At 45.6% G+C, this 14,623-nt stretch overlaps 1 protein-coding gene across 2 annotated transcripts in view; it reads right to left on the reverse strand.

The window, feature by feature from the left end:
• Nucleotides 1–1,152: 1,152 nt before the first annotated feature.
• Tef (TEF transcription factor, PAR bZIP family member) overlaps nt 1,153–14,623 on the reverse strand; it is a 21,425-nt gene continuing 7,954 nt past the window's right edge. Inside the window, exons 1-4 of one of the 2 annotated variants that reach the window (XM_015501867.2) lie at nt 14,092–14,404; nt 11,144–11,461; nt 6,035–6,255; nt 1,153–4,774 (exon numbers count right to left, since the gene is read on the reverse strand). In XM_015501867.2, coding sequence (XP_015357353.1) covers nt 4,559–4,774; nt 6,035–6,255; nt 11,144–11,461; nt 14,092–14,278 — 942 coding nt within the window. In that variant the 5' untranslated portion in view covers nt 14,279–14,404 and the 3' untranslated portion in view covers nt 1,153–4,558. Of the gene's footprint in view, nt 4,775–6,034; nt 6,256–11,143; nt 11,462–14,091; nt 14,405–14,623 lie in introns of those variants that run through there. The other variant, XM_015501868.2, reaches the window with a different exon arrangement.

Genomic DNA, 14,623 nt, shown 5'->3' on the forward strand with positions numbered 1-14,623 from the left:
GTGCCACTGGGCCTAGCTAAACTTGTCTTTTAGTTATGAAAGTGTCGTGACCAGAGACAGAAAACTTGCCCAAAGGAGAAAAGGAAAAGTCCCAGACTCTCATCACCAGGACCCAACAATTCCAGGGTTTTATTTTTTTCCAGGGTTTTTATTTATTATTTTTTAATTTAAATTTTATTTTTCTGAGCCAGGCGTGATGGCACACACCTATAATCCCAGAGGCTCGGGAGGCTGAGGCAGAACTGTGAGTTCAAAGTTAGCCTCAGCAATGGCGAGGCGCTTAGCAACTCAGTGAGACCCTGTCTCTAAATAAAATACAAAAAGGGGCTGGGAATATGGCTCAGTGGTTGAGTGCCTTCGAGTTCAATCCCTGGTACCAAAAAAATAAATAAATAAATTTTATTTTTCTGGTACCAGGGATGGAACTCAGAGGCACTTAATCACTGAGCCACACCCCCCCCAGCTCTTCTTATTTTTTTATTTTGAGACTGGGTCTGGTTGTTGCTCAGGGCCTTGCTAAATTCCTGAGGCTGGCTTTGAACTTGTGATCCTTCCACCTCAGGAAACTGAGGTGCTAGGATTACAGTGGGGTACACCACTGTGCCTGGCCCCAGTCTTTTTTTTTTTTGGTTAAACACAATTGCCATCAAGTATTTGGGAACACTTTTCATAAGCAGTCCTATCTTTCTATTAGTTGTATAGATTTTGTTTTGTTTGTTTGTTTTTGGTACCAGGGATTGAACCCTGGGCGCTTAACCACTGAGCCACATCCCCAGGTCTTTTTTGTATCTTATTTAGAGACAGGGTCTCACTGAGTTGCTAAGTGCCTTGCTTTTGCTGCGATTGGCTTTGAACTGGTGATCCTCCTGCCTCAGCCTCCCACTTCACTGGAGTTGTACAGTTTTATCTGTTCAAATTGCTTTTGGTCTGTGTCCTTCCTCAATGTAAACAGGGCAGGAGGATCATTTGACATTTGAGGAAACTGAGAAACACAGGGATTAGGTGTCCTAGATAAGGGCATCTGGCTGGTGACAAGTTATGCCAGAAATGGGATTCTAATAAAAATTAGGAACTTTGGCCTGAATCTTAGTCTCCAGGCCCACACACAGAGAAAACAAGGAAAGAATGGGAACGACAAAGGCAATGGCAAAATTGTCGTCTCAAAATATTTAATTTTGTTTTGAAAAGGATACATTCCCGGCTTCCCTCCCTACCACATCACTCCGGCCCACCAACAGTGACACACTCACACGCACACACGCACATAAGGCCAATGGGCTGCTCTCTGTTCTGCCCTCTCCAGCTAAGAAGAGATCTTCTCCTTGCCTCCTTCCCCCAACAAAGGTAAAGGAGAAAGGGGGCCCGCTGGAATGCCAGCTCCCAGGGGAGGATGCAGAGCCCCACACACTCTATCACATCACATGCACTTAGAAAAATAAGACCAAGTGGTGTTCTGGCATCCCCAGCACCACAAGATAGCAATCTCCACCTGGAAGTCATCTTTGCCATTTTCTAGAAAAATTTATTGCACTTAATTAACAGGTGTTAAAGGAGCTGGGATGGAGCTTTGCCATGAAAATTAGGAGCTCCTCGGCCCTTTGTGTCATAGGGAGTGAAACTCCAGGGCCATGTGGAGAGCTGCCCAGCACAAAGGGGCCTTTCCCACAGGCTTCCACACTGGCCATCCGGCCTCAGGCTGGAGGACTACACAAGTTGCCTGTTTGGGGGTGGGGGGAGGCGTCTGCAGCAAAGTATGCAGACCTCACAGCACGGTGTGCAGACCCAAAGTTAAAGTTCACTACTAAATGCCTTCCCCAACTGGCAGGAGCCAGACAGGCAAATCTCTTCCTTTGACAGAGGACAGGATTACCCAGGTCCTCCACAAGGCTGCCGGCTGTCTAAACTTGTTTTCTATATCTAGATTTACATTTATTTTATGTACATTCTTGCAACATTCTAGTTCATTCATGATTTGTCTGTTCTGAGGTTGCAATGGGGTGGCCAGGAAATTGAAGACAAGACGCTCAGGAAGTTGACAACACTTCCTGGCCCAAGGTGAACCCATGGAAAGACAAGTTTAAGTCAGCTTCTCTAGCCCCCGTGCTAATTTTTAACCCCCCCCCCCACCCCGAGGTGTTCTCCAGAATATGTCAAAGATCTGAGCATGGGAGCCTAAATCTTCAGCACTGACCCTAGAGGAAGAGGGCCCAGGAGGGAGTCAGAGAGACTTCCATCTCCAAGAGCAACTAGGCAGGCACTAACCCTCTTTCTGTAGGGTCTTGGTTCCTAAGCCAGGAGAGGAAACAAGCTTACCTAAGTACTTCTTTCCCCAAAATGTCAACCTCTGGACATGCTCCTTCCTGTTCCTGCCAGGCTCCTAACTTTTAAGGGGCTCTTCTAAAAGTCCAATGACCAAATTCCTTCTAAGGAAGGAACTAGTCATCCTCTGCCACGAAGGAAGAGGAGGAGCGCACTTCACAGATGGCAGGTGGGATGGAGAAGAGACATCAAGCCCCCACCCCACCTCCTGGGGTCCAAACATAGATACAATCCAGAGATAAAGTGTCCATCCTTTAAAAAAAAAAAAAAAAACTGAAAAAACACAAACCTTATATTGTTCTAGCCAAAGAAAATGAAGAGCTTTTCAGCTCAAGGCTCATCCACCAATAACAAAATGAACTGCCCTCTGGGTGAGCAGCCAGCCCAGAGGGAGAGCGCTGGGCGGGCAGGTGAGCTGCCCGGGCAGGACACGGACATGCTGGATGCAACTGCCCTGTGTGGTCACAAGAGAGTGAAAAGTGTGCACATGGTTTTTATAGAACCACAAAGTGAAAGTCAGGGGCCCAGTGGCGGGGGAGACCTCCCTTGGCCTCAGGGACCTTTGTCAAGTCCCCCGAAGAGGTGGGTGTGCAGATCCCTGGAGGGTCCCCTGGGTGCAGTCCACAGCCAGACAGCTTCCCCGGTTTTAACATCTGTTACAAAAAGTCTTTAGAGGTCAGGCCCAGGATGCCACCATTGTAAATAAAGCCAGTGTTAAGTATGACAAAGTGCACCCGTCACCTGTCTCCTCTTCACATAGATTGCCCGCCCTGAGCAAACAAACAGCCATCTTGAGGGTTCCCAAACTGGCCCAAATGAGCAGAGGGTTCCACAAGTTTCCTCAGTTCATCTTCTGGGCAAAAGGATAAATCCAGGCGGACAGAAGAGAAAGGAGCAGCTGTGAGGCAGAAGAGGCCATAGCTGTAAGAATGGCTCCACACTATGGCCAGGCGGTGTAGGTGGCCTGACTTCTGGGACCAAGACTGTGGGGACCAAGGTCCATGCAAATGTCCCAAGAACCTGCTATCCCATGGGAGCTGCATTGTGACCTTGACGATTCCTGGCTAGGTGCTCTGCCTTGCTAACACCTGATAGCTTGCACAGGAGGAATCCTGATACAAGAAGTGAGAGGATCTCTTCTGCCTCAGGGAGAGTGGAATCTGGCCTGGGCCACACTGGTGAGCAGAGCAAGAAAAAAAATGGAGCTTCTCAAGAAACAGGCCCCAGCTCTCACGCTCACAGTGTAAGGTGATATAGAGACCAGTTTTCCAAACACCATGCGGAAACTACACCTTGGGTCCAGGAAGGTAAAGCTTCCCAGGTGAGGGGGGTGATTCTTTTAAATCCAAGACAATGGTTACCAAGTGGAAAGAAACAACAGGCCCAGAGGCCAGTCTAGTGGGACAAATTAGAGAGTCAGGTGGCCTCCAGGACTGGCCTGGAGGAGGAGAAAAAAAGGTCTCCCCTGCACTGGCAAAGAAGGCCCAAAGACCAGTCTCCAGGAAGCTGCTCCACAGCAAGTAGACGAAGCCAGTCCCCAGGGCCTCCTCCCTGGCATCCAGAACTCAGGCCTTAAAGCCCCAAGAGAAAAGGGGTGTGAGGGTTAAGAATGGCTGAGTGCACTTCTGCTGAAGGCCCCAGACCCCAACCCCATCCCAGACTGTGGAGACCCATTCCTGTGGCCTGGCACCCTGTGTATGCTAACAGAGGAGCAAGTGTGCCCTTCTACCTCCAAGGGAGATGGGGATGGCCTATCTCATAGACTTTCTGGGGAGGGTGAGGTGCATGACAGACACACACCAAGTGGAAATCCACAGGCTACCTGAGAAGACATAATGGTAACAATGATCATGACTCATTCTGCAGAGGCAGCCCTCGGCAGCCCAGGCTGGAGACCGAGGGAGAGTCGAAGGAAGCCTGAGCGCCCTGTGAAAGGAGATGTGTACTCCAGAGGTCCCCTTCCAATTCAGCCAGGACATCCAAGAATAGAAACTTAGGCCGATTCACCCATCTTCGTAGATTCTCTCGTGCTCCCTGTCAGTGAGGAGGCTGACCCCCCTGGGAAGTTGCCACGTGCGCTGGCCGTGTTATAATGAAGCTGAGACGTGAACGCTCCTGGAGCAGGTGCTCCACTATGCGCCCAGGACAAGTCCTAAGTCTCCACGCATGTGTGGGGTTCACGGAGCCCCCAGGCAGAGGTCTAAGGGGCAGGCAGTGCCCAGCCTGGGCGGGGCACGGGTTACAAGGGCCCATACTTGGTCTCATACTTGGACACGATGGTCTTGCACTTGCCCACCTCCTTGCGTAGCTCTGCTACTTCCGTCCGGAGGGCTGTGTTCTCCTTCTCCAGGAAGGCTGCACGAATGGTGATCTGGTTTTCCTTCAGGCGTCTGGCATCCCGTGACCTTTTAGCTGCCACATTGTTCTTCTTGCGTCTCGTCCAGTATTTTTCATCCTGTGGGAGAGTAGCCTCTGTGGGTTTCATCTTCCCTGTTAAGGAATCCAATCTTTCCCTCCTGCCACCCAGATTCCCCTTATAATTCAGAGATGAAGCCAGAACTAAAGCTGGGACCCTGGGAAAGGAGCTACATGTGCCAAGAAACATTGAAGGGCACTGCCCTGTCCTCAGAGGGGCAGAATGAGAAACAAAGTCCTCAGGCAGCTGCATCATGGAGGGAAGGAGTCTCTATTTACCAGTCGTTTTGGAGTGCTGCTTTAGCATCAAGCATGTTTAGGCACATCATTTAGTGTTTTACAATAGTTAAAGGATGGTAACCTGGGTCCAGTCCCCTAAATTCAAATCTTGGCTCTGCAATTTTATTAGCAGTAAAACCATGCAAATACCCAAACTTCTCAGTGTCTCAGCTCTACAAGGGGAATAACAATAGTAACTACCTCATAGAGTTGTTTGAGGATTAAATGAGTTAGTATGTACACAGTACTTATAACAATGCCTGGCCTAAAGGTGATGTTAATGTCCCAAGAACCAGTATTGTCACCATTATTAGTCTCAGAAACCTCTTCAAGAGGTAAGTACAGTTGTTTCCATTTTACAGATGAGGAATCTGAAGCACCCTGGGTACTAGGTAGTAAAGTGGGGCCTATGCCCAGGTCTGCCTGACTCCAAGCTCAGATGAAGAGTCCTTTCTCTCAGTTTTTCAGAGGAGAGGATGGAAAAACTGCGAAGTTCCCTCTTCCCATCAGTTCCTATGGAACCATCAGCTTGAGAGCTGCCTGGAAATGCCAACATATAAGCTGTCTTCTGTCCTTCAAATGGAGACTCCTTCAACTCCAGTTCCAGTGGAGTGAGCTTTTGCCCAATGGATGGGCTAAATCCAGAGAGGCAGGACACTGACACACCCAGAGGCAACAGAAATGAGAGACAACTACAGGGAGTCACTGGAGCCAAACACCACCTGACTACATTTCCTTCTACCAAATTGCTGCATGATGTGGTTCATACACTGAACTCATGTGTCCCCAAGGAGGAAATGTTCTCCAGGTAAAATTTCATATGAGGAAACACAATTCCCAGTCCTGTCCCCCATCCCAGTCCCCCGCTCCAACATCCTTCATTTTTTTGTGTGGTGCTGATGATGGAATCCAGGGCCTGATACATGATAGGCAAGCACTCTACCACTGAGCTACACCCTCATCCCACCCCCAATTCCTGAACAACTGTTACACCTATACTTATAAAAGGACACCAGGTTACCTTCTGCTCATCAGGGACAAACACCTTCTTGGCCTTTTTGATCATGGGCTGGGGTTTCAGGTCTTCCTCGGCAAACTTATGCTTCCGAGGGTTGAAGAGCTCCCCACCTGGCACACTGGAGAGGACCAGGTCAGCAGGATCAGGGTTGAAGTTCACATCTACCTCCACACAGTTGGGGTCGATGGGACTGGGAGTCTCCCTCTCTTTTTCTAGGGAAGATTCTGAAAGACACAGAGGCAGGTGATCTGGAAGTAGCTCACTAGACAAGAGAGAGTAGTCTCTGTGTCACCCACCCAGACATCTGCTGGAATCTCAAGGCTGCACAAACTACTGCTACTTAGCAGGAAGAAGACCATGAAACCATAGCTCTTAAGTTAGGTGGGAGATGGGTGCATGTAGTACAATTCAAAAACATAAACAAGATTTTTTTTTTTTTTTTTTGCTGTGCTGGGGATTAAACCAGAGTCTTGTTCATGCTAACTACACACTCTACCACTGAGCTATATCACAGTCCAAGAATTCCTCCCTTTAGAAACAATGCTCTAAAGGAAACAGAGGCTCTCAAAATACACAGGATTTTTCAATTGTTTTTTCCTCTCAAGACATATTAAGCAAAACATTAAATCATTATACCCATTTCCTGTGTCTCAAGTAATGAGAAACAGCTGAATTTCTCTGTGAATTACAATGGGCCAAGGACATGGACATGGGTTCCACTTTTGAGTCCCTGAGACACATTTGTCACTATGCTCGTCATACAACTCTGAAAGAAAAATGACTGTTAACTTGACAGACGAGGATACTAAGGCTCGGGAAATTCAAAGATTTCTCTGGATCACACAGATTAATGACTGAACTAAAATCTGAATCTTGGCCTGGAAGACTCTGATTGCTTCTTCTTCCCTGCCCCATCTGGCTGCCACTTTATAGTGAACATTGGATTAGAGTCAATTTTAGAGTTCAAAGGTTGTGTATTACTAGAGATAAGTGTTATATTTTTAAAAACAAACTAAACCTTTGGCCTATTTGTTCAATGCTACTGATAGGAGTGCACAATATATTCAGTCAACAGATATTTAATGAACACAAACTATATGCCAGGTACTGTCAGGTATTGTCTTTTTTTTTTTTTTTGGTACTGAGGATTGAACCCAGGGTGCTTAACCACTGAGCCACATCAAGCCCCTGCTTTAAAACAAAACAAACCCCCCCCCCAAAAAAAAAAAAACTTGTCAAGGGATATTTATTTATTTATTTGCAGTGCTGAGGATCAAATTCAGAGCCTCACATGTGCCAGGCAAGTGCTCTACCACTGAGCCACAATTCCAGCCCCCCAGCCCTTTTTTATATTTTATTTAGAGACAGGGTCTTGCTAAGTTGCTTACTGCCTCACTAAGTTGCTGAGGCTGGCTTTGAACTCATCATCCTGCCTCAGCCTCCCATGCTGCTGGGATTACAGGCATGCACCACTGTGTGTGGTTCAGGTACTGTCTTACAATGACAAAACAGTACAACTGGTAAAAAATCTCTGTTTCATGGAATATTATTCTAGTGGGAATGACTGACATTATACAATTTATTTTTTTAAGTACTGAGGATCAAACTCAGTGCCTCACACATGCTAGGCAAAAGATATACCACTGAACTACATTCCCTTTCCTTTTTTAAAAAAAGTTTATGTTGAGATAGTGTCTCATTAAGTTGTCTAGGCTGGCCTCAAACTAGAGATCCTCCTACCTCAGCCTTCCAGGTAACTGGGATTCCTGGCATACACTACCATGCCTGGCTACACAAGATGACATTTTAAAACATGTATAAAAATGTGAGAATAATGTAGACATTTGGGAGAATATTTCAGAAAGCATGAATATCAAATGCAAAGACCCTGAGGTAGGTGCTGGGTGGTATGTTCAAAAAATGAATGGCAGGGATGATGATATAGCTAGAGTGAATAAAAGAGTAATAAGATGGATATGAAACATGGATATGATTAAAGGTAAACATATGTTTAATTCCAATAAAATCAGAGTTTTCAAGAGGGGGTGGGTTTGCCCTACAAGGGACATGTGGCCATGTCATGACTGGAAGGGTGCTACTGGCATCTAGTGAGCAGAAGCCAGGGAGGCAGCTACATGTCCAACAGTGCAAAGGATATAAAAATTAAAATCTAAGTTCCGACTCCAATCCCAACAACCACAAAACATTTTGTGGTCTAAGTGTCAATGGTGCCGATTTTGACTTTTCTCTTGAGATGGGAAGCCACTAGAGAGTTCGGAACAAAGAGAGGCATGACATGATTACACACATCAACTCACTGTATCCTGCTAGAGTAGGTGAAATACCAAGAGGTCCGAGCAACAGAGGAGTGAATAAGCAGGGACCTCTTGGTAACTTGGGAATACAGGGGCATGCCAAACTCCATACTTGCAAGACAGTCAAGGTATCCACTAAACGAAATTGCTATTCAAAGTGACACCATGGGGCTGGGGATGTGGCTCAAGCGGTAGCGCGCTCGCCTGGCATGCGTGCAGCCCGGGTTCGATCCTCAGCACCACATACAAACAAAGATGTTGTGTCCTCTGAAAATAAATAAATAAATAAATATTAAAAAAAAAAAAACAAAAACAAAGTGACACCATGTGTGCAGGCCTTTCAGCAGCAAGCAAATGCTGAGGTGTGTTTAAGTCTCAAGGACAAGACAGGAGAGAGTTTCAGTAAACAAAAGAGGACACTTTCCAAAAAGTGCATAAAAATAAGGCTTGGGGGCAAGAATTTTGAGGAATTCCCTTTTCCCTGTGGATAGCTCTATTGACCAAATTCTAGCAAGTTACTTAACATGACTTCCATAGCAGGAACTTAAGAAGAGAGAAAGGTAACAGTTCTGTTGTTAATTTGACTGAAACAGTATTTATTTATTTATTTATTTATTTTTTAGGTGTAGATGGACACAACACAATGCCTTTATTTTTATGTGGTGCTGAGGATCGAACCTGGGTCCCACCCGTGCTAGACGAGCGCTCTACCACTGAGCCACAATCCCAGCTGAAACAGTATTTTTGGAGATATGTCAATATAAGGTTTTCAAAATTAAAATCAGGTCTGGGGTTGTAGCTCAGTGGTAGAGCACTTGCCTCGCACACGTGAGGCATGACATGATTACACACATCACGTGTGCGAGGCACTGGGTTCAATCCTCAGCACCACATAAAAAACAAATAAAATAAAGTTATTAAAAAAAAGGTACTATGTTACAGTTAAATTTTTTTTTCTAAATTAAAATCAAAGACTGATAACTAGAACTCCCATATACTAATGGATACAACCACTGTGTACACTTTAACAGTGTCTGCTTTTGTGTATGGCATCTTTCACTCAACTTTGTGAAGATCATTCATCACGTTGCTCATGACAATCATTTAATTTTCAATGCTGAGGAATACTCTATTACCTGAACACACCAGTTTATCCATTCTACAGCTGAAGAGCATCTACAGAGTTTCCTAGTTTGAAAGAAAACATAAAAAAGGGCTGGGGATGTGGCTCAGTGGTTATGCACACCAGGGCTCAATCCCCAGTACCAAAACAAAAAACAAAAAACAAAAAAACCCACAAAAAATTAAAAAAAAAACCCTCATACTTTAAATATACATCAAAATATTTATAGATGAAATGATAAAATAGCTAGGATTTGATTGGAAACACCTGGTTATTAATTAACAACTGAAGTTGGGAGTTGGCTATATGGAAGGTCATTATTATTGTTATTATTATTTAGTTGTAGTTGAACACAATACCTTTATTTCATTTATTTATTTTTATGTGGTGCTGAGGATCGAACTCAGGGTCTCACATGCAAGGCGATAGCTCTACTGCTGAGCCACAACCCCAGACTGGAAGGTCATTAATTATTATAGTCTCTTGCTATTTTGTTTTTTGGTGCTAGGGATTAATCCAGGGCTTTGCATGTGCTAAGCACATGCTCTATCACTGAGCCACAACCTCAGCCCCTTATGTTTGTTATTTTATTTGAAAAATTTTCTATACTAAACATAAATTTAAAAAAAAAAGGGGCTGGGGATGTGGCTCAAGCGGTAGCGCGCTCGCCTGGCATGCGTGCGGCCCGGGTTCGATCCTCAGCACCACATACAAAGATGTTGTGTCCGCTGAGAACTAAAAAATAAATATTAAAAAAAAAAGAAAAACATTAAAAAAAAAATAAAAAAATAAGAGCATGAGAATTTCCTGGGTGTAGGTTCCCTGGTGACAAATCAGGACATATCAGCTTGTATAACCTCTAATTGAGCCTGTAGAAAGCTCTGCAGAGCCCACTGAGACAGGAGTTTGTCTCCCCTGGTAGGTTAATGTCCAAGGGTCATAAAAACAAACCCCTACAGGCAAAACAGAACAATGAGAGGATGAAGGACATATTCTGAAGATGTTTTACAGGTGTAAGGAATGCCTTCTTTAGACCAGTGCCACCTAAGCAGTACCTGCCTATAGAGACATATATCCTACGCTCAAGTGCTGCCTCCACTACCTACCAAGTATGTGACCTGGGAAAGGCACTTCTCTATATGAAGGGGCTTCACAGGTTAGTTTCCTCACCTGCAGAACAGGAATAATAGTACTAATTTCATATGGTTCTTTTGATGATTTTTGATGTATTACTGTCTGACACAGAATAAAGCAAAATAAATGCTAGCACTTACAATGATAATTATGATGACAACAATGGCATTAATGATACTGCCTAAATGTTCTGTTGCAAAATGCAGGTAATTGGGATAAAACAGCAGCATCAAGGATACACAGAACAGGATTTTCCTCCTGCAAAGCTTCACACCTGAAAGGCTGACTTCACTGTCCTGATCATTTGCAGCACATCAACCAATAGAAGACCTCTGACTGCTGCTGGTGTGACTACTATTTTATCTCCAGCCTCGGGGAACACAGCTGGAAGGTGGGGATCAGAGGGTTCCTCCACACTGCAGCCTACCAGGATCTCCTTTCAGAGGAGTGGCTCACTGGGTGTGTGGACATAGTCGTCCTAAGTGGGAAGTGGACTCCTTAGATGGGACAGGTGGCCCTGCCCAAAGGCCTGTCACCAACCTGTGCTGGATACGGTTTCAGAGGGTTGAAAGATGGCAGTGGAGGAGGATGGCGGGGATGCTGTGGAAGAGCTGGCGGACTCTTTTCCTTCTAGCTCGGCCACAGGAAGCAACAGGTTCTGGGCCAGTTGAGTAGGGCTGGCAGGGATGCCATTCTCCAGCAGGAACTCATCCAGGTCCATGTACTCCAGGTGGAAAGACTCGCCGTCGTAGGGGATGGTCTTGTCCCAGATAGGTGGCATGAGGGAGGCTGAGACAGCCATGGTACTGGCTGCTGCCGCCTCGTCCTCCTCCAGCTTTTCCTTCCCCTTTTCCTTATCTGCAAACAAAATTTGTGATGAGACACCACACAAGAGGGAAACTCGGTCCCAGTAGGTGGGCTGTGAGCCTCAGGACAGATCCATCTTTCTCCAGTCTGATTCCATCCCATGCATTTCAAGGGCCCAACCTGTGTTCCAGCTACAATCTGGTGCTTCAATCAGTGGCTAGTCTCCTTTAGAGATGGCATCACACCTCCTTCTGTGCCTGGCCTTTCTGGAATGCTAGCCACATGCTCTGAGGCCTGATGTGAACCAAGGGTTAATGCAGAATAGGCTGTGGGAACGGCACCTGCTGGAGAGAAACTTTGAGGAAGGGTATAGAATTTTTTGCCTTTTTCTGATTTTGTGTGTGTGTGTGTGTGTGTGTGTGTGGAAAAGGCTGAGGTCCTCAGGCCAAGAACTTTTGTGTTCTACTGTCCTGCCTCCTTAAGTCTGCTTCTCCTTAGCAACTCAGGGCTGCCGCTCATTAGCTATGTGATATATGACCTTGGCCATGTTACTCGGTATCTTCCACTGTAAATAAGGATAAAGCAGCCTCTTTGGTGAAGATTAAACATTTGAAAATATCGGTATAAAGTCCAGGCAAACAGCAGGTGCTCACTACTACTGTGAACTCACTGAAAGCAGGGGTTATGTATGGTTCAGTTCTGGATGACAGGGTCCAACAAAGAGGTAGACAGACAGTGGCTGTCTACCCCACAGACAGAAGAAATCAAATACCAAAGGAAGATGCGTATACTGAATGAAGAATACTGAATTTACAAACAGAATTCACTTTAGGTTTACTGAATTGAGAGAATCTGGAGCTGTCTTTTCAGGACCTTTTTCAGAGCAACCATTTCAAGAGACCTTTATTCCAGAATAAACAGAAAAGACTAAGGGCAGGTTTTCTGGGAGAAAGGAGAAGCATGGAGCTGAAGATGATACTGCTCCTATGAAAAACAAAACTAATCAGTTAGTAAGGACCAGATTCCACCTAATTATCTTAGTGAAAAAGTTATAAATGGGGATATCCAAAAGAGAGCAATTAAGAAAAAAAAGACAAGAGAAAAATGTGACAAGACTGAAAGGAAATCAAAGTGACAGAGAGGCTAATCAGTGAAGTGGGAGAAAAAATCATGACAAGTTCATAATGGGTTTTCAAAATTGAGAGAGACAACTTTGAACTCTGGATTTAGAAGTGAAAAGGAGAAATCAAATACCATTATGTTGGAAATGTAAACCAGTCATGCATCGACTCCTAGACCACAATCAGCCAAAAAGCAGCCTGTTGGTCCAATAAAAATGGACACACCTAGTGAGTTAAGAAGATGGAGTTTTTAGCAAACATAATTTGGTCATGGCTTCTAATATGACTTAGTCTGAATTCCTGAAACTGTATTCTATACCAGGACTTGGTTTACAACTAACTGGGAAGTAAAAAGCCCATGGCTTCTGGGTTGGGTGGGCCAGATGACCTTCTTGCTCTTCTCCCTTGAGATCCTGACACCATATTCTACACAGAAATGACTTCTGTTGGGTGGGGACTTGGGATCAATGGAAGCAGGAGAAGGGAGAAGATTAAAAAAAAAAGCAGCTGTACTAAAGGACAAGCAACAGTAGGTTCCAGGTTTTGCCTAGTCTAAATATTGGAGAGTATTTTAAGTCAATACTTTTTAAAAATTGGTTTTAATTTTAAGAGGATTTGTTCATCACTCAAATAGGTGACAGTATTGACACCAGTGATTGTGTTCATTATAGTATAAAGAACAAACTGAGAGCCATAAAGCCTTGAGAAAGCATCCCTACCTTTCTGTACCTCAACTTTCCTCAACTGCAAAGTGAGGGTAATACCCTACAGGGCTGTGATGGAAGTCTACATGAAGTAAGATCATGTCAAACTGATCTGTGAACACTCTGAATTACTGTTATGGATGGTTATTATCTGGTAATCTTAAACAAGAACCTGCCAGATGTGAACACCTGTCCTTGAAGTTTGTCTCAGTCCCAAGATTTGGAACAAAGCATCATCTTGAAAACAAACAGAAAGGTCTGCACAGGAGGTCCGGAAGCAGGAGAAAGCCTGGCTTCACCTGATGTGCTAAAGCTATTTATAACCCAACAGTGACAGCCATAGGAATGGGAGCCTCAGAACTCATCCAGGAAAGGAAGACAAATGGCATTTTTAAAAAGAAAATTAATTACTCAGGTCTGACAATTTTCAAAAGGCCCATCCCTTCCCAAATCCCTGAATTACACTGATGGGTCAATGTAACAATCTAAAGGTCTCAGAATGAAAGTAGACCTTAAAGCACCTAAACCCCACTATAAGTAGCACTCCTGCTGTTGCCTGAAATTCATCTCCCAGGCCAAAAACCAGGGCCAACCCTGCTTTCCACAAAGGCCCCTGGGACATGGGCAATAAGATGAAACTCAGTCCTGCTATTTGTGGTTCCAAAGCCTATTGTCGCCCAAACCAACCAGGTGAAGGATCTCACTGGCCTCATTTTGACTCTCATTCCACCCTTGCCTCGCCCAAACCTGCCCCGCTAGAAGGTGCCCTATGGCTGGCCCCACACAACTCCCCTACCTGCACCTCAGCAGCAGCCCATAGATACCTATTAGAGGATTTAATAGCTGGAATACTCACCCCCTGGAAGGAAGACTTGTTCTTCCCCAGAAAGGGACAAGGCCATATGCACAGACAATCTGCTCAGCAGACCAATGTTCTTCAAACTTTGGTGGACTATGAAACCACAGAGGTTTGGAGGGGTGCTCCCTAAAATGCAGAGTCCTATCCAGGATCCGCAAACTGGGTGGGGCCCAGGAACCGGCATTTTAGGCCAGCGTTCCGGGTATTCTGATGCAGGCGGCCCCAGGGGAGGCGCCCTGGAGCGCCATGTAAGTGGCTGCTCCGGTCCCCCTCAGTCTCCTCTGTAACCCCTACACAAACTCCACTTCACGCCCCCATCCCCTCTCTTCAGACCCTTCTCTGCTAAGCCCCACCCGTCCCAGCCTCTCCGCTTCGCCCTCTGTCTTCCTCTCCCAATCTTCGGCCTCGTCTTGCAGGCCCCTCGTCATCCCGGGGCCCCATCCCCCTCCGCTGGACCACTTCACCCCGACCTCCGATTTCTCCAGCCCCGCCCTCACGAGGCCCCGCCCCTGCAGGAACCCCGCCCCCA

This window comes from Marmota marmota, unplaced genomic scaffold, assembly GCF_001458135.2.
Source record: "Marmota marmota marmota unplaced genomic scaffold, marMar, whole genome shotgun sequence".
Classification (NCBI taxonomy): Eukaryota; Metazoa; Chordata; class Mammalia; order Rodentia; family Sciuridae; genus Marmota; species Marmota marmota.